Source organism: Perca flavescens, chromosome 18 (genome assembly GCF_004354835.1).
Source record: "Perca flavescens isolate YP-PL-M2 chromosome 18, PFLA_1.0, whole genome shotgun sequence".
In the NCBI taxonomy this organism is placed as follows: domain Eukaryota; kingdom Metazoa; phylum Chordata; class Actinopteri; order Perciformes; family Percidae; genus Perca; species Perca flavescens.
The window spans coordinates 25,854,465-25,881,959 of NC_041348.1; the positions used below are offsets into that span (position 1 = coordinate 25,854,465).

General features: G+C 39.2%; 2 protein-coding genes across 3 annotated transcripts; one reads left to right on the top strand and one right to left on the bottom strand.

Annotated features, from left to right (window-relative positions):
• On the bottom strand, positions 1–22,118 carry gnpat (glyceronephosphate O-acyltransferase). Of its 2 annotated transcripts, none has more exons than XM_028605287.1 (17): positions 21,871–22,118; positions 19,984–20,175; positions 19,032–19,208; positions 18,765–18,894; positions 18,377–18,504; positions 18,092–18,167; positions 8,917–9,068; positions 8,616–8,746; positions 8,039–8,289; positions 7,847–7,945; positions 6,692–6,862; positions 6,351–6,430; positions 6,107–6,247; positions 5,240–5,339; positions 5,023–5,116; positions 1,374–1,435; positions 1–1,274 (listed from the first exon to the last, which is right to left on the bottom strand). In XM_028605287.1, the coding sequence occupies exons 1-17, from the start codon at positions 21,892–21,894 to the stop codon at positions 1,231–1,233; spliced, it is 2,052 nt and encodes a 683-aa protein (XP_028461088.1). In that variant the 5' UTR covers positions 21,895–22,118; the 3' UTR covers positions 1–1,230. The 2 variants fall into 2 exon arrangements, with proteins under 2 accessions (XP_028461088.1, XP_028461087.1); XM_028605286.1 differs by having other exon boundaries at positions 6,692–6,865.
• fsaf1 (40S small subunit processome assembly factor 1) lies at positions 22,056–27,332 on the top strand. The gene is made up of 9 exons (XM_028605288.1): positions 22,056–22,298; positions 22,835–23,014; positions 23,605–23,705; positions 25,405–25,467; positions 25,694–25,789; positions 25,902–25,988; positions 26,208–26,242; positions 26,640–26,784; positions 26,981–27,332. The coding sequence occupies exons 1-8, from the start codon at positions 22,232–22,234 to the stop codon at positions 26,782–26,784; spliced, it is 774 nt and encodes a 257-aa protein (XP_028461089.1). The 5' UTR covers positions 22,056–22,231; the 3' UTR covers positions 26,981–27,332.
• Positions 27,333–27,495: the final 163 nt, after the last annotated feature.

The following is a 27,495-nucleotide window of genomic DNA, read 5'->3' on the forward strand; positions in this document are numbered from 1 at the left end:
CTTTAAAGCTCCTTGCGTGGCGTGACTGTTAATCCTCTGAGTTTCTGTGTTACAGCTCCCATTTTCCTTTATTTGGCTTTTTCTTTCTTTCCCTTGTAACAAAATTACATCAAGTAATTCCCTGCAACTATAGATACACTTTAATATATTCTCTAAATTTAAATCAGTAACTACAAAGCAACTTCACTAACTATTCTAGACTGGAGAACATGAGAAAGTATGTAAATGATCTCCAACAGTGAACCAAAATCTTGCTCCTTTGGTGTAGCTGGCAGTGCTTCAGTATAACTAACGGCAATTGTATTGGCAACTAACATTGGACTTGTAGCATTATCTCCACTGTGTAAACAAAGACGAATGACGCTCGGCGTGTTGGCAAAAGGCCTGAGGGTGGTTTTAAATCCAACAATGACACCGGGTACAAGCGCTTCTTGAAGTAGACCTAGGGTCTGTGGCAAGTTCAATAAATATATAAAACTCTTTTGTTCAAACCGTGCAAAAAAAAAAAAATGCACACAATTTTTACCAAAAGCTAAAATATGTAACCACCCAAATCTTCTTATCCACCAATTTGAGTAACTTTTGTTTCATGAAAAAAATAAAAAAGAGAAAACGGTATGTTAAAAGATTGTTAAGATATGGGTCCACACCACATTGAATACTACAATGAATAAATTCATTAAAGTGCTCAAAAATCAACAATATTAGCAGCTTATAAATAGAAAGACGTGAAAAAGCAGACTGAGAGTAACACAAAGATATGCCACGCGGAGTGTTAGAGAACACACATCAAATGCATTACTGGAGAATGGCCACTACTGAATGCTGAGTGGAGTTGGCACATTCAGAAGCTTTCACAACGCTGCTCATAGCAAAAGGTCAGCGTTTCAGAATGAGGCAAAGAGCTTTGAAGGCCTTACTCATCATCTGGCTTTATGAACATATATAAAAGGTTCTTAATAGAAAGATCGGAGAGGGAGAAAGAGAGAGAGAGAGAAAAAACAGGCTTATTGAAAAGAGACGTGGAGAAGATAGTGAAATTAAAGAAAACGAAAATAAATTGAGCTGTCACCAGATGGCAAGTCTTTTGTTTTGTTCCATCTCTCATAGAAAGCACTTTGGCCAAACCGCCTTTGGATGAGCCGACCGAGAAGAGCGGAGACGTCGTCGCATCAGGAAGGAGGTTTCGACCCGCCCCCCAGTCCCCGTTTGGCACTTGAGAGTGGGGCATTAGAGGCGAGCGACGGCCGCTTTTGGAGTGGGGAGTTTTCCTCCTAGACACAGAAACACATTTAAAGATTTGTTTGAAAGTTCTGGAGAAAGAAACACCGCTTATTCCTGCTGGGCGTTTTAACTGACAGCTTGTTTCTTACCTAAAGTGTCTTCCAAAGAGTTCACCATCACCTTGTTAACCTTTAACATCTCCTGCTCCACTCTGAAATAAAAACATTGAATGGTTGTTTTTTTAGCACAAAATAAAGCTGGAGTTCTTAGCGACTATTTCTTTGTTAGAAAGTAGTTCCAGCTGGGAAACCTGGAAAACCACCAAATCGATCATCAATAAACTACAAGTGTTCATAAACAACGGTCTCAGATACATACTGAGGATTTGGTGCCCAAAAAAGATATCAGATGTAGACCTGTGGAGAGACGCATGAACCAGGAGCAAATCCACATTGAAATTAAAATCCAGAAAGTGGGGAATGGATCGGTCATACACTTCGGAATGATCCGAGCAACATAGCAAGACGGGCTCTGGACTATAATCCCCAAGGCAAGAGGAAGCTAGGGAGACCTAAATCCAACTGGAGGCGGTCCACGCTGGACAAACTGTCCAAGATGGGGACCTCATGGCAAGAAGGTAAGACCTTAGCACAGAGGAGAGTGAGGTGGAGATCCATGGTGGACGCCCTATGCTCCCAAGGGGGCCGAGAGGACTAAGTAAAGTAAGTAAGTAAGTTACAGTGAACTTTATCAGTGCTTTCTGTGGATTATATAAATAAAACCCAAGATTACAAAAGTCTATGAATAAAACTAACATAAAAAAGTTAGTTAATACATTAAAAATAGTTTACAGGTTAGTACAAAAGCAATGTGTTAATCTATGGATAACAAAATGGAGGTGTTAGTAAGGAAAACACAAGATATCTAACATTCTATAGATAAAAGGAACATTTACTGAAAACACAATTAAAGGAGAATTCCGGCCAATTTTTACGTTAATCTTGATCGCTATAGCTACGCGAGTACTTTCGATAGAAAAACCCCCGACCCAAATCAGTGCAGGTAACACTGAGGAAGCTGCAGCTACGTACTACAAGCGTCCCCTGAGCTAAAACGGCAGTGCTCGGGGCAAGTTTTAGAGTGCCTTTGTGCCTCTTAACAGACACAAAATGCAATTAATATGTCTGTGCCACATGAACAGGGCCCTTACGTGTCAACAAGATGCGTTTTCAACTCAGACATTGTTTAAATTCACCTACCCTGGTCCCTGTCTCGATCCTGCCAGTAGCTAGCTTGCCCTGCTAGCTGATAGCCGTTAGCTGCTAGCTGTCTGGCTGTACACACTCACCGGAGGGCAGCTAGCAGCTAACAGCTACTACAGCACTATTGTTTTTTTTAGGGGGGAATACACTTCAAGACGTGACATGACCTGTCCTCTGGAGGACATAGCCACACCACCACCGCTCCGTGGATTGTTTTTGGGATGATTATCACAGAAGCCTGTCTGAATACACTCACCAAACGGCAGCTAACGGCTATCAGCTAGCAGGGCAAGCTAGCTACTGGCAGGATCGAGACAGGGACCAGGGTAGGTGAATTTAAACAATGTCTGAGTTGAAAACGCATCTTGTTGACACGTAAGGGCCCTGTTCATGTGGCACAGACATATTAATTGCATATTGTGTCTGTTAAGAGGCACAAAGGCACTCTAAAACTTGCCCCGAGCACTGCCGTTTTAGCTCAGGGGACGCTTGTAGTACGTAGCTGCAGCTTCTCCGTGTTACCTGCACTGATTTGGGTCGGGGTTTTTTCTATCGAAAGTACTCGCGTAGCTATAGCGATCAAGATTAACGTAAAAATTGGCCGGAATTCTCCTTTAAATAAAGATCTGCTGTGAATATGGTCAGTACAAGTACATTTATAAATGATACTACAATAAAATGAAGAGATGTTAATAGTAGGGATAATACAAGACAGCGATTAGTCTGTAAATAACATAAAACAGAACACAAAAAGGAGATGGTGGTGGTTGTGGTGGAATTTCCAGAAACACCATGTAGCGGTGTGATGAGACTAAAGGGAAAGCTTAGACATCAGGTCACCATCGGTCACAGGACAGGGGACGAGAGGATTCATTGGGTCTCGGTCATCCAAACCTGTTCTGTCCTCGCCTCCCTGTCTCAATCAGGGAGCCTATGTAGACAGCCGCATGATAAGGGAATGTTTGTTTCAGGACAATCTCCTTTTGGAGGTCAGCGTAAGCAGTGTAACACTGTGACATGGTTTCTTATGTACCTATAACTATGCTCAAGGTGACCATCTGTTCTTTGGCGCCATCGGTATCTTGAGATATCACATACTTGATAGCTGGGGCTAGGGATATAAGCAGCAGGAAAAGGCTCAGGAATAGGGCTGCACGATATGAGGAAAATGTCAAATTGCGATTATTTTTGACTGATTTGGCGATTGCGGTATGATTCATGATATTGGAGGGAATGATTTTTGATCTCATAATTTTCATCATTTTCATTGAAACACAAATAAAAATGTATTATAGTCATAGTGTGATTTTTGCAAGAATCTGTACCAAACAAAGATTTTTTTTTCTTTAGTCTGTAGGTCTGTACGATTTAGTATGTACGATTTGTAGGCCCAGGATGTCTCTGCAGCGCCACAATACTTAATTCTGAATGGTTTGACGCATATTTTGCCGTTAACAAATATTGCGCCCCCCTGAGATTGGAATATTGCACGAGTCCATATTGCGATTTCAATAAAATTGCGATTTGTTGTGAAGCCCTACTCAGGACCTCAGAGTTGGGGAGGACACTCCAGAATAGCACACCATGGTTAAACTGTACCATCTTCCTTTATCTCATCGATCGAGATCAATAAATGCTTGTGTGTAAGACGTCAAAGTCTCCCGAACCTTCATGTATCCTGAAGAAAGCTGCTACTGAGTTTTTCCTTAACAGTGGTCAATAGAAAAAGTACATGTACAACTAAAAAATGTCTATGTTTATATGTCCTGGTTGTTTCTTTTGTTGTGGCAGGAAGTGACATATTTAGCAGCCAACACTGCACTTTCTTTCTTTTCTCCCAGAATAAAAAGGTAATTCTCCCCCCCCACCTTTCTGTCAGACTTCGGAGAATTCCTCCCTTAATATTTACGTAGTTTTGACATTTTGTTAGAAAGTCTAATTATGTCTCTACAGCTCGCTCATCACAGTGACAGCACAGCCGGTCCTGTCTGTGTCGGCCAGAGTCTGGTCACTTAGTCTAAACATTGTCAATGTCTTTCTCAGGTTCCTATCAGTCCCTGTATCAGTCCCTGTGGTTATGTAGCCACAGTGCATCGTCTGTTCAGGGCCAAAGATGTTTCTAGTTTGTGTTGTGGGCATGTATATCATTCTAATAAGAGATACATTCTCTCTCCCTCTCTGTCTCTCTCTGTCTCTCTCTGTCTCTCTCTGTCTTTCTCTCTCTCTCTCTCACTCAGTGTCATTAAGGAGCGGGGAAAAACAATTTACAATTTAGCTTCCCAAAGTGCAGTGATGATAACCATCATGATATGCTGAAAAGTACCACTATGATCAGATAAAATCACAAAAATCACAAACACGGTGTGTGAAGTAGGTATGATGATATAGATACCTATGTGTTCTGGTAGTTTCCAGAGGATGTTTTACCTCATTGACATGCCCCATAACTGCCATTAACGAGTTGTGTTTTTAGCTTGGCTGTTGTTTCAGCCAATCCAATCAAGCAGGGACCCAAGGATGATCAAAGCAAACTTACCCTTTAATTTTCCTTACAGCTCCAAGTCTTAGCAAAGCTGCCAGAGAGTTCTTCTGGAGGTCAGATGACAACACCTCCATGTATCTTAGTCTACCTGGATAACACACACACACACACACACACACACACACAATTAGTGCATTTTGTAAAAGGCTGAGGTAAAAAAAAAAACACACACACTGGCAGAAATAATGTGACAAATGAAAAAGGTAGAAACCTGCTAGAAGATGTTTTTTGATGAACTTCCGGACTGCGGGAATAAACTGTTTTTCTATCAGAGTCTCAGTGGCCTCTTCACATAAGAACCGGCACACCACCTGAGAGAGAATACGATACACACACACACACACACACACACACACACACACACACACACACACACACACACACACACACACACACACACACACACACACACACACAGATTATGGGTTAACATCACCCTCTAGAGGACATCTGCAGTTCTACAACAGTACAACAAATAAACTATCAATATTAGATGCAAATTAGAAACAGCAAATGGGCTGTAACAAAACATGACATTACAACATTTCATTTCAGACATTTCATGTCTTTGTCAGGCCTGGTAAAATGTTAAAACTAATAAAAAAGTTGCATATTCAAATCTAATAAAGTTCAGGGGCTTTAATCCAATGCGCAGACGGTCTCTGCTTCTTCGGATGCTATAATGTACACAACCACCCTTCTGTAGACAAAACATGACAACCTAGGGCTGGGCAATAATTTAATATGATAATTTATCGTCTTTCAATGGAATCATATCGTGATGAAATCATATATCGAGATATTGTGATATACAATTACATTGTCTAAACTGATTGAACTACAAGCACATACTCAATTTAATCATTGTGATTAGTTTTTTTCTCTATAATTTCACTTGAATAGGTTTACCACATTATTGATGATTATTTATCTAAATCTCATTTTGAAAAATATTTTGTGAATGCACCAATTGTCAACCCAACAATATCGATATCGATGTATTTGGTCAAGAATATCGTGATATTTGATTTTCTTCATATCGACCATTACAAAGCTGTGCTGTGTGCGTTTCCTTCACCTGGTATCCTTGTAAGAAGGGATCCAACATACTGGAGAGGAAGGCCAGTGTCCGGTGTCCTCTTTCAGTTACCTGAACCTCCTGCTGGGTAAACTGCAACGCTCCGGTCTTCACCAGCAGGTAACAGGCCTCCTCAAAGTCCTACAGGACACACAAACATGGGTGAAATATGAAGCCATACAATCATTTATTCTCTTCATTTAGCCAGTTTTCAAGCACAAAGTGTGTAAATGTTGTTTCTCACCTGCACTGTAGCTCCAGGACAGAGGATGAACTCATTGGAGAACATGTTTCTTAAGAAGCTGAAACTGTTGAAGACCTCCTCTGGAAAACACATTCATGCAGGAGAACCAGCCAACATGCATTTTAACGCCTATATGATAGGTGTCTTTTTAAGTGTAAAAAAAGTGTAAGTAAGCGCACATAGAAAAGTCCTTGAAAGGCACGAAAATCTCTTGGAGGTTGTGGAATTTCTACAGTTTTTCCATGTGACACTGTGTGTGTGTGTGTGTGTGTGTGTGTGTGTGTGTGTGTGTGTGTGTGTGTGTGTGTGTGTGTGTGTGTGTGTGTGTGCGTCAGTCTTACGTTTCTGGTTGGAGGAGGCGGTGTGAATGGCTAAGGCCAGCAGAGCCGGGCGGACAAAGACGTGCAGCGCCTGGTTCCTGTAGGAGGCGCAGGAGAGTATGATGACTGCCTGGCTCAAGAGCTCCTCTTCTGGAGCGACGGAGCTGTGAGGCCCTGGCCCCGCTGGTCCTGCTGCTTAAATGACAACGTTTAAAGTCAGATAATGGAAGATAGATGAGAAGATAAATGGTATATAACACATTATGATGGAGTTGTAAGCTGACATGTAGTGTTTATTCATGCATTTGTCAACTACTATAACTCCTTATGTGGGAACCATAATTGTATAAACAGATAATGAATGACAACACAGTACTTCCATTAATAAAAACTTAGATATGTCATTATATCTGCTTCCAACTACATCATAGTGTGTTATAAACCATTAACTGTTGTCTTGTCTTTCTCTGAGTGTCTCTGAATAAAGACATTTACATGAAATAGCCATTTTAAAGTGGGCAGAAAGTATTTCACAAAGGCTAGGATAATGTTGTGCTTGCCCAATTTCTTTTTTTTCCCATCTTTGCCTCTGTTATATATACTTTTGATGTGAGTTTGTGTAAGGTACTTTATGTATTGTCTGTAACTAGGTTGTTTAAGAGTATAAACATACTGTAAACATTTTTTTTTTTTTAAAGCGGCCTGATATAAAAGTTTTGATGCAAATTTATAAATGAAAATTGCTGGCCTGTCAACCACAATGACTGAGTCGCTTTCCTGACTGAATTAGACATGACGTTAGGCTGTTAGACATGCAACAGTGTTAAAGTATAAAAAAAGTATAAATAAAGACCATTTAGCAAATAAACTTAAATCATAGATTTGTATTTCAAAAAGTCAGAAAGCATCTATTTTAAAAAGCTTTTTTGACTTTTACCAAGCACAAAATAGTTTCTTTTTTAAAGCACACTGTACTTACATTTTCAGTCTATGATCACAGGAAATTGGCTTTGTACGTATGTACTGGACTGGACTGTGCAAGTGACAGCTAGATCCCTTAAATGTATTCCATAAATTTACTTTGTAGACTTGCCCTGATGTTACATGGAATAAAAATGACAAGCATAAATAAAATACAGAAATCAAAGCAAGAAACACAAACAAAAAAATACAAACCTTGTTCCACTGCCAGCTGGACTTTTTCCTCACAAACCCTCACTAGACCCCGATGCAGGGTAAGACTAGAGGAAACTACCTCTGATGGAGGAATGTGGTCTGTAGTAGAGAAGAAAGAAATCGGAATAACCCACGTGAGCGCACACACAGAGCCAGCAGTAGGACTGTGAACACACTGGGTTAATACTGTACCGGGCCAGTGGAGGAAGGCTCCGTACTGCCGGGAAAGGTCCCTGAGCCACACAGCTTGTGCAGTCAGCTCGCCCAGTGCTATCCCCCGTTTCTGCCCCGCCGCCTGGTTTTGGTGGTGGTGCTGGAGCAGCAGGGAGGCCACGAGGACCCACGGCTTCAGGACCATGTTCTCCTCCTGGGCCCGCACCAGCCTGTAGGCCGAGTCATTCACAAAGCTGGCGATGTCCTCGCCGGGCCTCCTGGGTATGTGTCTGGAAATTAAACCTAAAAGTTAATCCATGGTTTTTATTTTTATTTTCAACTGCATCTTTAAAAAGAACACAGGTCTGGATTTACAGTAAAACAGCATTAAATCAAGGTGGAAGCGCAAATATATTAAAATATATAGTTTTGATAGTAACACATTTTTAGATATCCAGTCCGACTAGAATAAGGAGCAGGTTTACTGTCAGTTGTGCCAATTGTAGATTTTTTTTTTTAAACATGAACATTAAGGCAGGCACATAGACAGACGGACAATGCGAAACATAAAATGTGTTTTAGACCACACACAGAAGTTAATGTTGATCTATCGTACCTTGGTACCAGGTTGAACTGGCAGCGGTTAACTTTGCCCTGGGCTAAACTTCTGACAGACACAGGTTGACCAAAGTACACATGGATACTGCCGAAGTCTTCACTGAGGATCTTTCTGGCTTTGAACAGACCCTACAAAAGGAGAGATAAACAAGAGAAGCAGACGTTGTGACATGGCAGAATATGTGTACAGGATTTTGTTAGGCTGCGAAATATGACCTATACAGGTTTTGCATAACCATAAATAGTTTATATGTTTCCATTCATCGTTTATAGACAAGTCAGATGTGTAAATGACTCACTGAAGTGGATTCTTTGGGTTTGGGAATACCCAGCAGCTCTCTGGCATAAAGCGTCTCCTCCAAGACCCTCTCATAGCTGATGCTGACTGGGACCACATTAACGTCAAACACCTCCCCTTTAAGGAACGGATCCATGACTATATTCAACAACCCTGGAAGAGGACAGAAAGGTTACGGCCTATTGAATAAAATGGCTTGCATTAGTTGCACCACTGAAAAATTTGAATATTTGGAGAACTGTGTTGAAAATACACTTTGATATTTTGACTTTGCTAATTAATAATAATCAGGCTTTATACACCTTTTCCAATGTCAAATTCAAGCACTTTTCAAGCACTTTCAAGGTCCATTTTAAAGCTTTTTCCAGCAACTTACACCACCGTAGTATTTTTGTCACATTAAAAGACATAATGCTATAAACAGCCAAAATTGTGTGTTTGTAAGAGCAGAAGGATCAGATATTTAAGCGAAACAAGTTTTATTTTTCAAAATGTAGACTTTGCTTGCTATCTAACCTGCCTGAGTCAATGTAAAAACAATTACCCCAAACAAAATCACTCGACAGGTTCACTTCACTAACCCTGAATTATTACCTTCTCTTCATGGTTCCTAACGTAACATACAGCAAGACAGCTATGGAGAGGAGCACTGAGTGGGGGGGTCTGAGCCAAATGACATGCAGCTGGCTCTTTCTGGGTCAAAATCCAGGAAAACAGTTGGTGCACCCTCTTAGATTTTGCTCAAAGTTTATGCTACCCTTAATTTCAGTCTTTTCACACTTTTTTTCCAAATCTAGGACATGCCGTACAAACTTGTAATGGTTCAGTAATATTGACGTGTTTGTCTTCCACCCTACAAAGTTTGGGCTGCCTATGAATAAATGTCCAAATATTGCTTCCCAGATAATGTGATTTTCAGGCTGTAAAACTGAAGTAATTTCAAGGGCTAAAATATGAAGTAGGGCTGGGCGATATATCGATATTATATCGATATCGTGAGATGAGACTAGATATCGTCTTAGATTTTGGATATCGTAATATCGTGATATGACAGTGTGTCTTTTCCTGGTTTTAAAGGCTGCATTACAGTAAAGTGATGTCATTTTCTGAACTTATCAGACTGTTCTAGCTGTTAATTATTTGCCTTTACCCACTTAGTCATTATATCCACATTACTGATGATTATTTATCAAAAATCTAAGTGTGAAGATATTTTGTTAAAGCACCAATTGTCAACCCTAGAATATCGCTTCAATATCGATATCGAGGTATTTGGTCAAGAATATCGTGATTTTCTCCATATCACGCAGCCCTACCAATGACATACATATAATATTTGCTGATGTCTTAAAGTCAACGTAGGGCTGGGTGACATATCGATATAAAAAAATATATCAATATATTTTTAAATGAGATATGGAATTAGACCATATCGCATATATCAATATAGTTCAAATTTGATCCTTGCTCCAAGAAAGCTGCTGACTCCTTTTGGATTGGCCTCTTTTATTTTATAGGCTTTTTATTTAAGATATTTTTTTTATTTAAATGTGCACCTTATGGTGCTTTGATTAAAAAAAAGGTACTCCTGTTGTTATACAGTATTTATGTTTACATCATATTGTTATTTGAACAGCTGAGCATTTAATCATGAACAAGGTGAAGAAACCTGTTTATTATTTATTCATTTGATTTTGCAACTGTTCACTGAAATAGCCGGTTTCTATGAAACTACTTGTGACATGCCATATTTGGCTTTGACTTTGACTGAACTGCTCTCACTTTGCGGAAAAAAATATCGGGATATATATCGTATGTCGATATTCAGCCAAAATATATCGGGATATGACTTTTGGTCCATATCGCCCAGCCCTAATATGAAGACATAGGACTTGAACAGAAATATTTTACAGGCCTTGGTTTTTATTCATACACAAGACACACAATACCAACAAACTATCAGTCATGCCCTACAGCGCTGCTTTTCCCTCCCTGTCTCCAAACCTGCGCTCTCTTCCATAATCAGAAGAGCTCCAATGCTTGGCAGTGATCTCCAACAGTAGCAGGGAGGAGGTATGAAGAGTGAAGGAGAGATAACCTAAACAAAGGAAGGACATTCAGGAGGAGGAAGTGATGTTTAGTTTCAGAGTTGAACAAGCTGCACTTTCTCTTCATAAGTCTTGCCCTCTTCCTTCCTGTGTTTCCTTCTCCCACGTTTTTCTTCTCTTCCTCCATCACTCTTCTATTCTTGCCTCTCCTCTTCCATTTGTGTACTTTCTGTCTTGCATTTTTTCTCTCTCTCACTTGTTTTTGGTGCTTTTATTATTTAGCACCTGTCGACCATAGAACAGAAAACCTTGTCATGCAAACCACACATGCACGCACGTATTTATAATCTGATTCATCGGATTAATCAGATTATAAATATTAGTCCTTATAACCGCGACATATACTGTTTTTTTTTTAAACTGTCAACATTGCTTTAGAACAACAGATTTATCACAGAAAAATGAGAAATACTTGATGGACCCAGATTTTATAAAATATATACCATATCGGTAACAATTTCTACGACGCCCATGTCTATAATGCATTATAAAAACATACTTATAATGCATAATGCGCTTGAAGCACTGTATAAATATAGTTGTAAGCACTCGTAAATATCCATAATGTTTTATAACAATAATCATGACACATTAAAAAGCATTTTATAGTGACTTAAGGTCAAGCATTTTAATACTTAATTATTACTGGTCACTCACTGACATTTTTTTTCACGGATCATAGTGTATTACAATTCTCATAGTAATACATTTAGCTTATTATCTAAAATGTATTTAGTGTTTAGAGTGAGTAAAGTTTTTGGGGGAAATCACATTAATGAAATGTAAATGTCTATCATTCAGTAGTGTCAAATTGGAGTACCTCACCAGTACTATCCTATAACCCATTAATTATATTTATTATTAGCCAACATTTGAAGTGCAGTTTTATCTCACGTTTGGTCAACTTTGCACATTTAATAGGACTAGGCAAGGCAAGGCAAGGCAAGGCAGCTTTATTTGTATAGCACATTTCAGCAACAGGGCAATTCAAAGTGCTTTACATAAAACATTAAAGAGCAGTTAGAAGACAATTAAAAACAATTCAAATCCATGAATAAACAAATTAAAAACATTAAAAGACAAGAAAAAAATTGATAGTGCAGTATAAGAATAAAAGTTACAGTGCAGTATAAGAAATTAAAGTTAATAAAATAGATTATTTAAAGAAAAGCAACATCAAAAAGATAGGTCTTTAGCTTAGATTTAAAAGAAATGAGAGTTGCAGCCGACCTACAGGTTTCTGGGAGTTTGTTCCGAATATGTGGAGCATAAAAACTGAACGCTGCTTCCCCCTTTTTAGTTCTGACTCTGGGGACAACAAGTAGACCTGTCCCAGACCACCTGAGAGGTCTGGGTGGGTCATAGTGTAGCAGACCTGTCCCAGACGACCTGAGAGGTCTGGGTGGGTCATAGTGTAGTAGCAGATCAGAAATGTATTTTGGCCTTAAACCGTTTAGTGATTTATAAACCAGTAAAAGTATTTTGAAATCAATTCTTTGAGGAACTGGAAGCCAGTGTAGAGACTTCAGTACTGGAGTGATGTGATCCACTTTCTTGGTTTTAGTGAGGACTCGAGCAGCAGCGTTCTGAATCAGCTGCAGCTGTCTGATTGATTTTTTAGGGAGACCTGTAAAGACACCGTTACAGTAGTCAGGTCTACTGAAGATAAAAGCATGGACAAGTTTTTCCAGATCCTGCTGAGACATAAGTCCTTTAACCCTTAAAATATTTTTAAGGTGATAATAGGCTGATTTTTTAATTATGTTAATGTGGCTTTTAAAATTCAGGTCTGAGTCCATGACTACACCAAGATTTCTGGCTTTGTCTGTTGTTTTAAACATTGTCGTTTAAAGCTGAGCGCTGACTTTCAATTGTTCCTCTTTTGCTCCAAAAACAACCACCTCCGTTTTTTCTTCATTTAATTTAAGAAAGTTCTGGCACATCCAATCATTAATCTGTTCAATGCACATATTTAATTGTTGTATTGGGCTATAGTTCCCTGGCGATAAGGTTATGTAAATTTGTGTGTCATCCACATAACTATGGTAACTTATTTTGATGTTTTCCATAATCTGAGCCAGTGGACGCATGTAGATGTTGAACAGAAGAGGCCCCAGAACTGAGCCTTGGGGAACTCCGCACGTCATATTTGTATGCTCAGATGTATAATTAATTACTAGGATTCAAACCACTTTAGTACTGAGCCAGAAAGACCAACCCAGTTTTCCAAACGGTCAAGCAATATGTCATGGTCTACCGCAGGGGTCAGCAACTTTTTTGACATGAAGTGCCCTTTTCAAAATTTCTTGTTAATTAGTTTAATTAATTAGGACATCACATCAAAATGTAATATCCAGGGAATCTGTAATTTTATTCCATAGCAACATTTGATAACATTTATTTCTTATAATCAGGACCTTGTAATTATTATTATTATTATTATTATTGTATATTATTATTATGATTATGGAAACATGGTTTTAGTATGCAGCATCCTGATGGAAAATGGGCTGACAAAAATATCACTGTCAAAGAGCCTGAAGCAAAAAGTTGTGGAAAAGCCCAGCTTTAATGATGAATGGACTGATAAGCAGGTCCTGTATGCCTCATTTTCAATGAAACAATGCTGTGGCAAAATAATAATAACACAACCAGCATCATTATCAAGAATGAAAAACACAAACATAACGACTGCGTCATTCACGTGCATATTAAGTAGCCACATGTATTTGTGTTGGTCTTATAATGCGTCCATATTTACCTCTCCAGTGGAGAGGATGGTTCTTCAGCCAGCTTAAGTTTATAAGAATTTGTCCAAATTTCAAGATTCCCTGCAAACTAAGATAAACAGACTACAAACCTACAGCTTATGTTTTAGCTTGTTTTGTAAAAATTTGCTATTTGCAGAGTAGAGCTGTGTTTGCGTAAAACAGTGCAGCGGACAAGAGTGTACTGAGCAGACAGAGCAGATTGAAATATCGCTTTCTACATGTTGATGCCGGTCTACACAGGTGAGTGCATTGATAAGTATTGGCTTTTAACTCGCGAAAGGTTTTAATGTAGCCTACTTACAGTAACAAGACTAGCGTTAGTTCATCTGCCCCAGCGGCCGTTGGTAATCCTCTTTGTATTGTTCCCAGTCAGAGATATTATATATAGTCAATCAAACTACCGTAAATAACAGGTCACACAACTGTGAAATTTGTAATTTGGCATGCGGATGAGAGTGCTTCAGCATTTCAACCATGATTTCAATGCATCAATAACTCTCTTGCACACATATTGCCAGCGTGCCATTGGTTAAGATCCTGCGTGCCCATGGTGGCACGCGTGCCTAAGGTTGCCGACCCCTGGTCTACCGTATCAAATGCAGCACTGAGATCAAGTAATAGTAACACTGAAATTTTGCCACTATCTGTGTTTAAGTGGATGTCATTAAAGACTTTAACAAGAGCCATCTCAGTGCTGTGGTGTGGTCGAAAACCTGACTGTAAGGCATCAAAACTGTTGTTTAGCGATAAGAAAAGGTTGAGTTGTTGAAAAAACACTTTTTCTATGATTTTACTTAAAATGTCCCCAATCAAAGACAATACCTTAAGTACCTTACCCTCAATCATTAAAATATACATTTATAATTAGAAAGTTTCTTAGTAACTCATGAGTATTGTACTTTGATTGTTCTGATGCATTCTTTTGTTTATTCTTTGTGGATGTAGTAAAAACTTTGTCACCTTAATAATTTCTCTGCACTTCAAAGAGCTCCTTTCTTACGTCTGTTATTATTGCTGGCTGTTTGTATATCCTTACATAAAAATAAATGTTATGATTTTTTGTGATACATAAGCTTATGTCGGATTTACCAAACCTGCAGTTCATCGGGTAATCAGCGCCTTTTTCTGCCCACTACACCGTAAATTGTGCGCATTTAAAAGCGCAATTGAATGGGCCTCCTTCTCTCTTTCTAGCATGGATCAGCCACCAAGTCAGTCAAAACAAAGATTTAGCAATAACAAAGTTTATCTGCTTGCTTATGAGGTAACAGCTTGATGCGTGTTATTTCGGCATTAGTGGTGGGGAAATGTATGTATTGACTAGTGCGCTGCAGCACTGCTGATGCTATGAAATGATCCTGATGCCGATAATTGTAATGTAGCATTGGGAGTCAGAGGAGTGGACGAAGAAGACAAAACAGAAGATTCTGGATCTTGGATTGGTTCACCATCTTCCTCCAGACCAGGCTCCTCATTCAAATCTCCAGCCTGGGTGTGCTGGGTGCAATTGTTTTTGGAGCTTGAATTTGCAGGCACATGAGTATCAGTCTGAGGCTGAAACAGCACAAAGACCTTTTTCACTGCAGCATCAACAATAGTGTTCAGCACCTCTGCTGCAAAGCAGTTAAGCCCTCTCCACAGGACGTCTTGAGGGTACATCTGCCTAATAGTTTCCTGGATAGACAGGACCATGCTGTCTCTGATGGACCGGGAGAAGTTGACCCGATGGTGCACAGTGGACAAAGCAGTGGAGACCCGGTCCAAAACAAACTTTGTGATACCAACAGCCATTTCACTGAGCTGCTGGGAGGGCATGTTGAGGAAGGTGCTTGGAGGAGGTAACCAGAAGCCCTGCAAGACTTTTGGAAGCACCTCCATCACCACATCTCTTGGGCCAAGCAGTTTGGAGCTGGGGGCCGAATGCAGCTGCTGTGTCAGGCTCCTGCCGTACTCCTGAGCCAAATTAACAAGCTTTGGATGTTGAAAACAAAGAGGGATGTCTTCTGGCGACTTAAGTAGCCTTCTGGCTTCAAACTCAATGTCTCTCATTTTCATGCTGTTGATTACCTCCCAAACCAGCATGAGAAGAGGCTTGGCATCTTCCTCATCAAAGTCCTCCAATTCAAACTCCCAGAGCTGCACTCTCACTGTAGCTTTGCTTTGCTCTACCAGCAGGTCTGTCATATCTTCAACAGTCACCTTAGATGGGATACTACTATCCCGCTGAAGCCTCAAAAGTTCAATCACCAATGCAATATTGGTCTTGTAGGACTTCATATGCCAGCAGAGCTGCAAAGCGCGCTCATATATGGGCGTGTCGAACAACACCCTGATGGGTCTGTAGATGCCTCTGCTTCCTTCGACGAACTCCATTGGTATGTTGTTGTCGTCAGGTTGTAGGTTGTTGTCAAAGTGACAATGACAAATTTCCAACGATTTCTAACAATAGACTAGAGAGTACTCAAACACACAAATGAACAGTACGTGTTCAGGCTGAAGAGTGTATTAAGAATGATTCTGATTGAATCACTGGAATTGACTTGTTTTTAAATGTCAACACTACAAAATCAAAACATGGTAACATATAAACTTGAGTGTGTTAAAAATGATTCTGATTGAGTCACTGGAATTGACTTTTTAGAACTAAAGTCTTTTTTTTTTTTTTTTTTTTTTTTTTTTTTTTTTTTTTAAATTTCAACACTACAAAACTACTATCACCTAAATGCTCATCAACCATTTTCACAGAAACTATGACAGTTATCAATTATCCTGTGCTTTTACATTTATATGATATTGCATTACAACTCCAACAATAACACTGCGGTTTTCAATTATGACAGGGTTAATATTTCCAAACCATATTGGTGTTTTTTTGCAGTGTAAATATTGCATAAGGCCATCCTCAACCTACAGTAGGCTACTTGTATGACACTCCATCTGACACGATTTCTGTTCAGCAATCAACGATTGTTGATATGCACCCGACTAACGTTTGCAGGTTTTAATTTGCGGGTAGTAATGTTACAGTTATTGTGATGTAACTTTGGCTATGTTCATTGCATATTCCACAAATGAATGTGCCATGACGGACATACTACGGCAATACTAACCATTACATTATCACACCAAGTACTCTCAGTCACTTAGCCTGCAAATTCCTAGCTAGAAGTTACTAGCGTAAACAAATAGGCGCTAACTGGCGCTAACGTGTACAGCAGGCTACTTCAGATGGCTTACTTGAAACTTACTTCATGTGACTCGAGAGCGCAGACTTGCCCATTGTGAAAAGCTGCACGTCTTTTTTGCAGACTTTGTTTTGGTTTGTAGGGTTTGTCCCAGTTTAATCCATAATTTGTAATTTTCATCTTCCAGCCAACATTCATTGAAACGACGGCCTGCCAATATTACGAATCCCACTATGGCCACGACAAGATCCACCCATCAATAGCATTTATTGGCTTGTATAGTGTACAGTGTCCATGATGCTTACGCAAGGTAACATAACTCCATTTGTCCAGGTCCTATCCCTTGACCAATCGGCTATCCTAACCTCAACCACTCAGGGTTGAAATGCCTTACCCCAACCAATCGAGCTGCTTCCTAGGGCGGGTCTTGGCGTGGCGGCAGATTGCAGTCACAAATGCACAAGCAAGCAGCTTTAATGTTAGGCTCTCCAACATTTTATTTTTCAATTTAATAAACCAACTATTCAGTCAGATAGGTATTTGTTGTGAAAGAAATACAGTTACAATTTCAAGCATTTTATCCAAACTTCAAGCCCTTTTCAAACCTTGAAAAAACAACATCAAAATTCAAGCATTTTCAAGGATTTCAAGCAGCCATACGAACCCTGAATAATGCTGGGATTCCCTTAAAGTGTAACTCTCACCAAAATGCAACCTAGGGTCTTTTTGTGAATGTACCCGGTTTTGAACAACTCACTGTAGCTCTTGTTGTTTCTGGCTGCTACCACCTCGGCAGTCAAAACGAGTCGATATAAAAACAAGTAGCCACAGATTTAGTATATCCATTGCGCAGCGGTGTAGTTAAGGTGTAGAGCCCCTGGTTTGACTCGGGTACAATCACAAAAAGACCCTAGGTTGCATTTTGGCGAGAGCTACACTTTAATGTACATGTTCACTTTTTTGTGTCACATATATGTTATACACATAAAACAAAGGATCAGATTGTGGTCTCATCAAACATCTGACTGCAGATGTTTGACAGGGGGATTTAGAATTTATTTTTTTCCACGTGAAGCTCAGAGAGTTTATATTTGGTTTTTCTTGTAACTTACCCAACTTTGGAGTCAAAGACTTAGACGTTCGGCTTCTGGTCCCCTCTAGGAAAAATTCAACTGGTGCAAATCCATTCTGAAGTGAAGAAGAAAAAAAAAGTACAAAAAAAAAAAAAATCATTAAAAATCAACCAACAATAATAAAGTGTGAACTAATTAAAGAACAGGGCTTTCTTGTGACTTAAATAGCCCCACACAAAATGTCACTACTTCCCTACCTTACTACAAAAAAAGGGTCACTCCCTAACGACAAAAAGAATTTGGATATAAGAAAGTTGTCCTTACCTTGAGCATGGTCTTGACGTACTCTGAGAAGAGAGCCCAGTACAGCTTGTCCCCACCAAAAGACCTTCGAATGAAGAACGCTCCAGACATCCGCAGCATCTCTCCAACAAATTTCATCCCCATAAAGTCTGTAGGGAAAAACAAACTGTAGGTTTATATACAAATCATGATAGTTTTGGACTGCATTATATTGAGGAGGATTTATCATATTCATATCATATATTTGATTAAACAAAACATTAAAAAAATACCTTTAAACATACTGCAGTTTACAACAACAATACATATGTTACAGCTTCAAATAAATAGCATCTCTGACAGTGTCAACAAATGCTGAACATTGCGCTTGAAACACAATGTATACACTCTTGCTCTTTTCGTTGCTTACCCATGCCGGCAGCAATGACAGGCAGAGCCACGTCGTAGGTGTACAGGATGTATGACATCAGCAGGAAGTCCATGTAACTACGGTGACTGGGTAACAGGACTACCGGGTGCTCCTGAATGGCCTGTTGGAGCTAACAACAAAAGGGAAAATAACTGATCAAGGTGTGTATTTGTGTGCCCGTGTCAGTCATCTTCATGGTGTGTTTTTTTTTTTTTAAACTTTTCAATCACACTCTGTTCTAAGTGTCAAGTGTGTATTCTTTCTCACCCTCTGGATGCCGTCTTCGTTGACGCAGATGCTCCTGAACAAGGTTTTAAAGGCCTTGGTGAGCGTGAAGGCAAAGAAGCGAACCGTGCTGAGCTGCAGACACTGAGCCATCTCCTCCAAGATGGCCGACGCCTCCTCCTTGACGTCATCAGTCGCCTTGCCCGTCTCTTTGGAAACCTTGACAATTAAAAAAATTAATGATATCCCGTCCAGTAAAAACAATAAAAATATAATATAAAAATAAGTTGTAATTAGTTATAAAAAATGTGCATCTGTGTATCAACTTGAAATATGGTTTTATAATTAAACCTACCATTTATACAACGGTTGGAAATTGTTTCTCTGTAAGATGATAAAATAATCGTCTACATAAGAATAACAAAGAACTGTAGTTTACACAAAGCTGCTTTTCCTAACTCTTGTCTACTGCAACTAACGATTATTTTCATTATTGATTAATCTGCAGACTATAACGTATTCATAAATAAATCATTTTATCTATAAAATGTCAGAAGATTATAAAAGAAATTACGGTTTGGGTGGAGTTTGTCTGACCAACAGTACAAAACTTAAAAGATATTCAATTCACATTTAAATCAAACAGAGAAAAAAAAAACGAATTCTTCACATTTGAGAAGCTGAAATCAACTAGTTTTCTGATATTTTTGCGCAAAATAGCTGCCGATTTCTTCTGTCGATCAACTAATCGATTAATCGTTGCAGCTCTGGTCCGATGTATTTGTCGATACAAAAATCCTCATGGCTGGAAGAAGCAGTCAAGTCTCTGAGTCTATCAATTACAACAAAAAAAACGGAATAAAGACTGAAAAACTGCACAAAAAGGTACTTCTCTTAACTAACCTGCCAACATTTGAGCGTAATCGTGAGACCAGAACCATCAGGCACTGTATAACCCGAGTGACAACCTTCTGTCAGACAGTCTTTTATTTACCTGGTTGATGACGTAATGTAGCTGATCAGACTGAAGCACCATGCTCTTCAGCATGCTGGATGTACAGGGCGTCACACCTTTGTAAAGAACTGGAGTGTAACATCTGAGGGCGTATTTCAGGTCGCTGGAGTTCCTCCTCTCCTCCAAAATGTCCTCAAAGTCATCTCTCTTCTTCAGCATAGGGTCTCTATGCTATTAAAAAACAAAAACATCATAATACATTAGAATCAGACATATAAATCTGTATGTCTCCATTGTTTATTATTGTAACCATAAAGTTCTCAATATACTTTTTTGTTGACAAATTCACAGTATCAAGCAGTATTCATAACAGAAGCCTGCCTCTTTCCGACAGGAGGGATTTTTGCAGCTCATAGAACATAACGTTCCTAGAACCCTTTTTTTCCTCATGTTCCGACTGGAACAATTTGGGGATTATTAAGTTCCTCTGACCGCAGTTCCTGGAACTCTTTCAGCTCCTACTTCAGGGCAGGGTCTTTTTCCTTTTCCCATTTCCACATAGGAAGCCTTAGTGACCTAGCAAACGGTCTGAAATACAAACGGTACATATTCTTCACTGTCTGTTGCAATTTGCCTACGTATGCTAACTCATAAGACAAACATCACGCACTCAACCAGCTAATGTTTAATGCTAGTCGTTTACCCGTCGTTTCGTTTGCCTGTTGCGCTCTGCTCTTCTACCCCTTTCCGTCACATTAATTAGGATCATATTACACTGGAGCCTTCGTCTTCTGTGTTTCTCTGTTAAGTACTCCAGCCTAGTCTTTAAACGCCGCCAAACTCCGTTATGAGGATCCTATAAAGACGCTATAAAGACCGTTGCCGTGCTTGCGTCACTCCCTTACCCCTCCTATCAGTCCCTATGGCCACTTGGCCAGTGCGAAGGCAAATGGAAAAAATGGTTTTGGCGGAGAGTAGTTAGTAGAACTGTTTAGAAAGTTGACTGTTGACTGGAAAGAGGCTATACTGTATTAACATCATACCTCCAGCTATTTATTCTGCATATATTATTTACTTATACACTTACCTGCACTGCCTGCTGTGCATGTTCATTCTGTTCATACTGTGTTGTAGCATATTATATTTATTCTATATAGCCTATAGTCACTGTTTTATTAGCTTATTATGTAAACTGTATTTTTTTTTTGTCTCCGTGCCTTTAATCTTTGCAATGACAATCAAGTTAAATCTAATCTAAAAATAATTAAAAATAATAATAATATTGGGGGAAAGAGAGTGCAAAGCCCTGGTTTTCCTTCTGTGATACTATTAGATGAGATTTGACTACCAACAAAAAGTCTAACTGATGTACAGACAAATCTATGGTGTGTACACTGTAAGGCAACACTCTCTGCAACCACAGACCATTTATGTGGTATTTACATAGGGCCATAAAAAGTAAAGTAGCAATACCACAGTGTAAAAACACGAGTAAAAGTCCTGCATTCATTCCTGGAACTTGTGTGTAAGTACATTTAGAGCTATTTAAGACTGGAGTCAACTTCCTTGTATGTGTACACAACCTTGGACAACGAACCACAAATACAAAAACACTGAATACTGTAGTATAGCCTTAGTTACATAACAAAAAAAACTGGCATGCAGGTAACATGCATATAAAGTACCAACGTAAAGTGGCGATTGCTCAGCCTTTTGTAGTAACTTATTGAAAAATGTCGCAAAGTAAATCACTACACTGCCTAATTACATTTTAAATTGCATGTTTCTGTAACAACAACAACAAGACAGAACAGCCTGTTTGGATGAATTTTTTTGAATGAAATGTCAAATAGTGTTCACTGAGTTACAGCAGAGAGTTAGCTACGTTAGCTTAGCTCCCTGGCAGGCAAAGCAAAGCATACATACCGAATAAAGAGCGTTGACTGCCATACTTTGTCACCCTTTACACACAGTTAGACGCTGCATCCAGTGAAGTTGTACGTTCAGAGATGTTTGTACGGTTCCTGCCTCTTGATGCAATACTTGTGGTTGATAACAGCACTTGTAGAACTTTACATGGGCGTGTAAACCTAAACCTTGGACGTATTAAGATAACGTAAACTGGCATATCCGTGGCATTTCCGCAACTACGGCAGCCGGAAAGGAGTCGGAACCAACCTGGTTGTCCCACGTGCTTTTACAGTTTGTTGTCATCCGGCTGTTATCGTTGAGTCCCGATAAGTTAGCAACTGTTTTGCTTTTATTCTGCTTGTACAGTTAGCTTAAAATGAACGCAAAAGAAGACGAAGATTGTCTGTTTCTTGAGCACGTTTTGGATAAACTTTACGAGTTTGGTAAGTGCTGTTCGCTAGTTTCGTTAGCTTTACTAGCATACTTTAAAGGCTGGTGTTTTACTGTGGCTCCGCTGGCACGATGTAACTGTTTTAAAACAAGAATAATGTATCTGTTAATGTAATGTATCTGTTAATTATTGTGCGTTAACTCAGCTAAAACTATAGAACTGACGCTAATGTTAGCTAACCCCATTGCTAACGTCCAGCTTTAGCTGGTTGTCCCCAGTATGGGTCGTTTATAACGCATCCATGGTAACCAATCAATGACATGTACTTGTATTGCTTAGACTGTATATATGTATGTGTGCATGTGTAGCTATATGTATGTGTGCATGTGTAGCTATATGTATATGTATGTATGTATCAAATGAATGTGTAATTACAGAAACAAATGGTGGTATATCATATTCAGCTAGTTCCTCATGTTGAGAGGAAAGGATGGTAAGAGCAAGTTAATCTTGTTTGCAAAAGGAAAAAGTTGCAAGAACTAGAATTAGATGTTTGACTCCTGCTCATGTTGTTGACTGATGGTGCAGATGATGGACCAGCATCAAAAAAGCTCAAGTCTCAGAAGAAGAAAAAACGAAAAAGGCCGGAGGAGGAGGAAGAAGAACAGTTCTCTACAGTCAAGGATATCTGCAGTGACACTGAAGACAACAGAACAAGTTATGTTGGCACTGAACACCAGCCGCAACAACCAAAGACTGGGGAAACAGGTGGGAAGTATAGCAACACACTCACATGTGATACATATACCCCCCCCCACACACACACACACACACACACACACACACACACACAATCAATCCAAAGGTCTCCAGATAATGTGTAATATTGATGCTTTTAAAATGCTACTTTTAGCACCCAATTGCTGACATTAGGAGAAACTCATAAGAGGTAAAACAAGAGGGTATACATCAAAAGGGCAACACATCGGTGGTAGAAAGGTTTAAGGTTCTTGTTTGTACAGCATTTTGGTCAGCTTAAACTGTTTAAATGTGCTCTAGAAATAAACTTCACTTACTTACTTTACAAGAGACAGGGTTTAGAGAGCAATTCTCAACAAAGTAAACAGAAGTACATAACCCTTGTGTTGTCCTTCGGGTCACTGGGACCTGAAGGACAACACAAGGGTTAAACTGATCTATAATTAATGACTTAGCATATACGCATGTGCATAGCTGTCAATAAAAAATAAAATAAAAAAGCTTTCAAACTCTCCCCTCCTCTAGCCTCCCTCATCTTCCACCACTTATTTCTCCACTCCTCCTTTTCTTATTGGTTTAATGTATCATGTCTTCTTCAGGTCCAACCATCCGGCCAGTGAGCCAGGTGGAGGTCGTGACATTTCAGGACCCGAGAAAGAAACCGAAAACCAAGCAGATGCCAGCCCCTGACAAAATGCCTGTAAGTCTACGCTACTTTAACTCACTCTGTGTACATCATTTATAAAAGTTCAGCTTAGATTAATGACATGAAGGCCAAATCCTTTAATTCAGTTAACAATATGAGCTGTTCTCCGGGGCATTAACTGCATTCTCTGGCCCATTAATGGTAAAGAACTAAGAGTAGCATATTGAAAAATGTGCATCCATAATCATAAATTATGGACACATTACAAATTGTTATATTCAGGTTTACTGTAAAGATTTAGGCAGTGTCTGATTCCCATACCCTGTGTTTGTTAAAAACATCATTATATGGTATGCTCATATATAGGGCTACAACTAATGGTTATATTCATTATCAATTAGTGTGCCGTTATTTTATCAATGAATCAACTAATCGTCTGATCTATAAATTGTCAGATAATAGTGAAAAATGCCGTTATAATTTCTCATAGCCCAAGGTGATGTATTGTTATAGCTTGTTTTATTTGACCAAATTGACCAAAGATTAAAGTGTAGTGTCATAAATACCAAATATCATCATATAAGATAAGATAGACTTTATTAATCCCACACCGGGGAAATTCCTGTGTTACAGCAGCTCAAAAGAAAAAAGAAAAACAATGTACACACGTCAGAATAACACATATACACATTAAGTAGACATAGGAGAAAAAAACACCCTTAAATAAACAGACAGTGTATATATATACAGATATACAGATGAGTAACGTAGTGGAGAATATTGTCCAGAGATGGCTCATATTGCAGAAACAGCTAGCAGTGCTACATTATGATGTTGCATTAAAGAGTATGATTGCTGCTGGAATGGAGGACCTGCGGTAGCACTGAGGGTGCAGCAGTCTGCTGCTGAAGGAATAACATAAATAAAATCTTGACATTTGAGAAGCTGGAACCAGGAAATGTTGAAAAATAACAAACAATTGAAAGATTATAAAAATAACAGATTGTTGTTTTGCAGAGATCATGTGTTTTCATCCACCTCTACTGAAAAATTAACTGAATAAAAAGAAACGTGTTGCCATCTATACTCGGCCGTTTGCACTGCATTTTACATTGTGTGTCGCTCGTCAGATCTGGTGATGTATTTGCAGACTTGATAAACCGCAAAAAGGGAAGTTATGTTTGTTATTGCACAAAATATATATATATTGCATTCTGGCCAAAGAAAGAGTAGATAGTGGAAGGAGTGAAGTGACTTTTCTTTTGCAAGAGATGTAACAACATCCTCTTGCAACATGAACTAATCTGGGTGGTGGTGATGGCGCAGTGGATCTGTCACATGCCTTTGGTGCAGTAGACCCGGGTATGATTCCCACTGCGATACATCAACCAATGTGTCCCTGAGCAAGACGCTTAACTCCTAGTTGCTCCAGAGGTGTGTGACCTCTGATATGTAAGAATTGTAAGTCGCTTTGGATAAAAGCGTCAGCTAAATGGCATGTAATGAACTGAGTTATTTTACGTATTTTTTTTTTAAGCAAGCAATTGTATCACAGTTAATTTTACAACAAGTAATCTGTTTGTGCAAATGCTAAATGTTTTTCAACTTTGACATTTTAAAACCTAACCCCTTCCATGTTGCTATGTGACCTCTAGTCAACCCTCTCTGTTTATGTGCTTCTTGTCACCATCCATTCACGTTCCCTCTCTTCTTGTCTTTGTTGCCTCGGGTTATGTGATGTCCTCACTTCAAGGCCCTTCAGAAGACAACAGAGACCAAGGAAAGCGACCCGCTAGAAGAACTCAATTTGGAAAAGGTGACAGTTTTATCACAATTTACTGTAGATTTAAATGTTTTATTTTACATGATAAATTTGAACGTTCAGTATTGCGATGTGTGAATTGATTCTTCTCATTGCTTCATTTGGTCACTGCCTCGCTATGTAAAACATATTTTGTGACTCTGTAATTAATTACCTTACATTTAGCCCACTTTATCTCTGTGATGCGTTTGCATTCATACTGTATTTGTGTTCGCTTCAGGCTCGTCTTGAGGTCCATCGGTTTGGGATCACAGGCTATAGGAAGGAGCAGCAGCGTGTTTTTGAACAGGACAGAGCTGTCATGCTAGGAGCCAGAGTAAGGAAAACGTTCTTTTTTTAGTAAAAGTGCTGTACATATTTAAATAGCATCAAAACCTTTTTAATAGCCAAGTGACCAATTCACAACTTACGTATTGCATCTAAAACAGCCTCCTAAGAAGGACTACGTCAACTACAAGATGCTGCAGCAGCAGATCAAAGAGAAGAAGCAGAAAGCAAAGGAGGAGGTTCAGCCGGTAAGACTTGCACCAGTCACGCTCAGGTTGAATCCAAACCAAACTGCTCTAGCTTGACTTAAAACATAAGTACATTTATTTTAAATTAAAAGGGTGGTACATTTCCATTAAATCATTAACACATTTTGAAATTGATTAAAATAAACCCAATGGTAATTGGAAAAAAAAAGAATGCTATTATGCCTATTCTCCTTCTTATTCCGTGTCATTGCTCTGTAGGACCTGAAGAAAAAAAAGAAGCAGAGTAATCAAAGGTGGGTGAGAGAGACATTTCTGAATATACCTGCAAACATTCTCCCCTATGATTTGATACGTAAAGATCACAGGGCAGTAGGGTGGTGTAAAGAGAATTAAAACATTCATCTTGAAAGACACAGGCTGAAACCATCAAGCCAGCAAACATTTCCTTTTCACATTGCAAGTGTCTTTGAGTCTGTATTTTTTAAGTATTTTACATTATTATCTTTATCTAAGTCGTTCCTTGGCACAGAATGCATCCGCATAAATGAATCATAAAATATGGATAGAAAACACAGCACTAGTGTTTTCAATAAGCCTAACAAAAATGTAATTAACAGATATTTATACAGGCTGTCTTGTCGCATCTCAGTGGTTGAAACCTGTGTTTGCCTGTGCTGCCATCTCCACCAGGGACAAGAAGAGAAAGGTGTCCTCTGGCTCTGGCTCTGGCTCTGGCTCGGCCCTCTCGGGTCAGGTGGGCCGCTTCAAGAACGGCATGCTGATCCTCAGCTCCAAGGAGATCCAGAAAATCAAAGGCAACAAGAGGCGCAAATAGGTGAGCGTGTTCTTGTACTTCTAGCTAATGATCGAAGAGGAATTTAGAAATAACATTTCTCAAAGTCAGGACTACCACTGGTCTTCACTTGGGAGTTTAGAGTTTGAACCAGAGTAATTTAAGCGCAAGGTTAAACATCTAGTGACACAGTTAAAGGGGACTGAACGTGGTCATTGAGAGGTGTTTATGTTTTCAGGTGAGCGATTAAATCCCCCAGGATGGGAAAACCCATTCGGACCAGAGGAAGAACTGGCATCCAAAACACTGTCCGTGACTCAGCTTACTGCGGGACTGTTTGCAGTGGAAGTAGATGAGAGCCGAAATACAACGTGAGCTGTAAGGCTGATTTCCACAGGACTTGTCTGCAGTTAAATATAAGACGGTGTTAACGGAGACAGACGGCTGAGTCAGGAATCCAATTTACCGATGGACCCTGAATATACACAGTGGCAGGACGTTAATGCACAAAACTGGAGACTGTAAAATCATATTCCATCACAGTTTAATTTATTTTTGTTTTTATAAATGACCGAAAAACAAAAAAAAGACATTTGCTTTTCTCGTGTTTTACACTGTTAAGGTTTTTAAATTATGCAGTTACAATGCATTTCTCATATACAAACCATGAAGTTGTACAAAACATTTACATTTATATTTGTATTGGCAGAAACAGAGGGGATCATAACAGTACAGATGGGGGTAGTTATATAA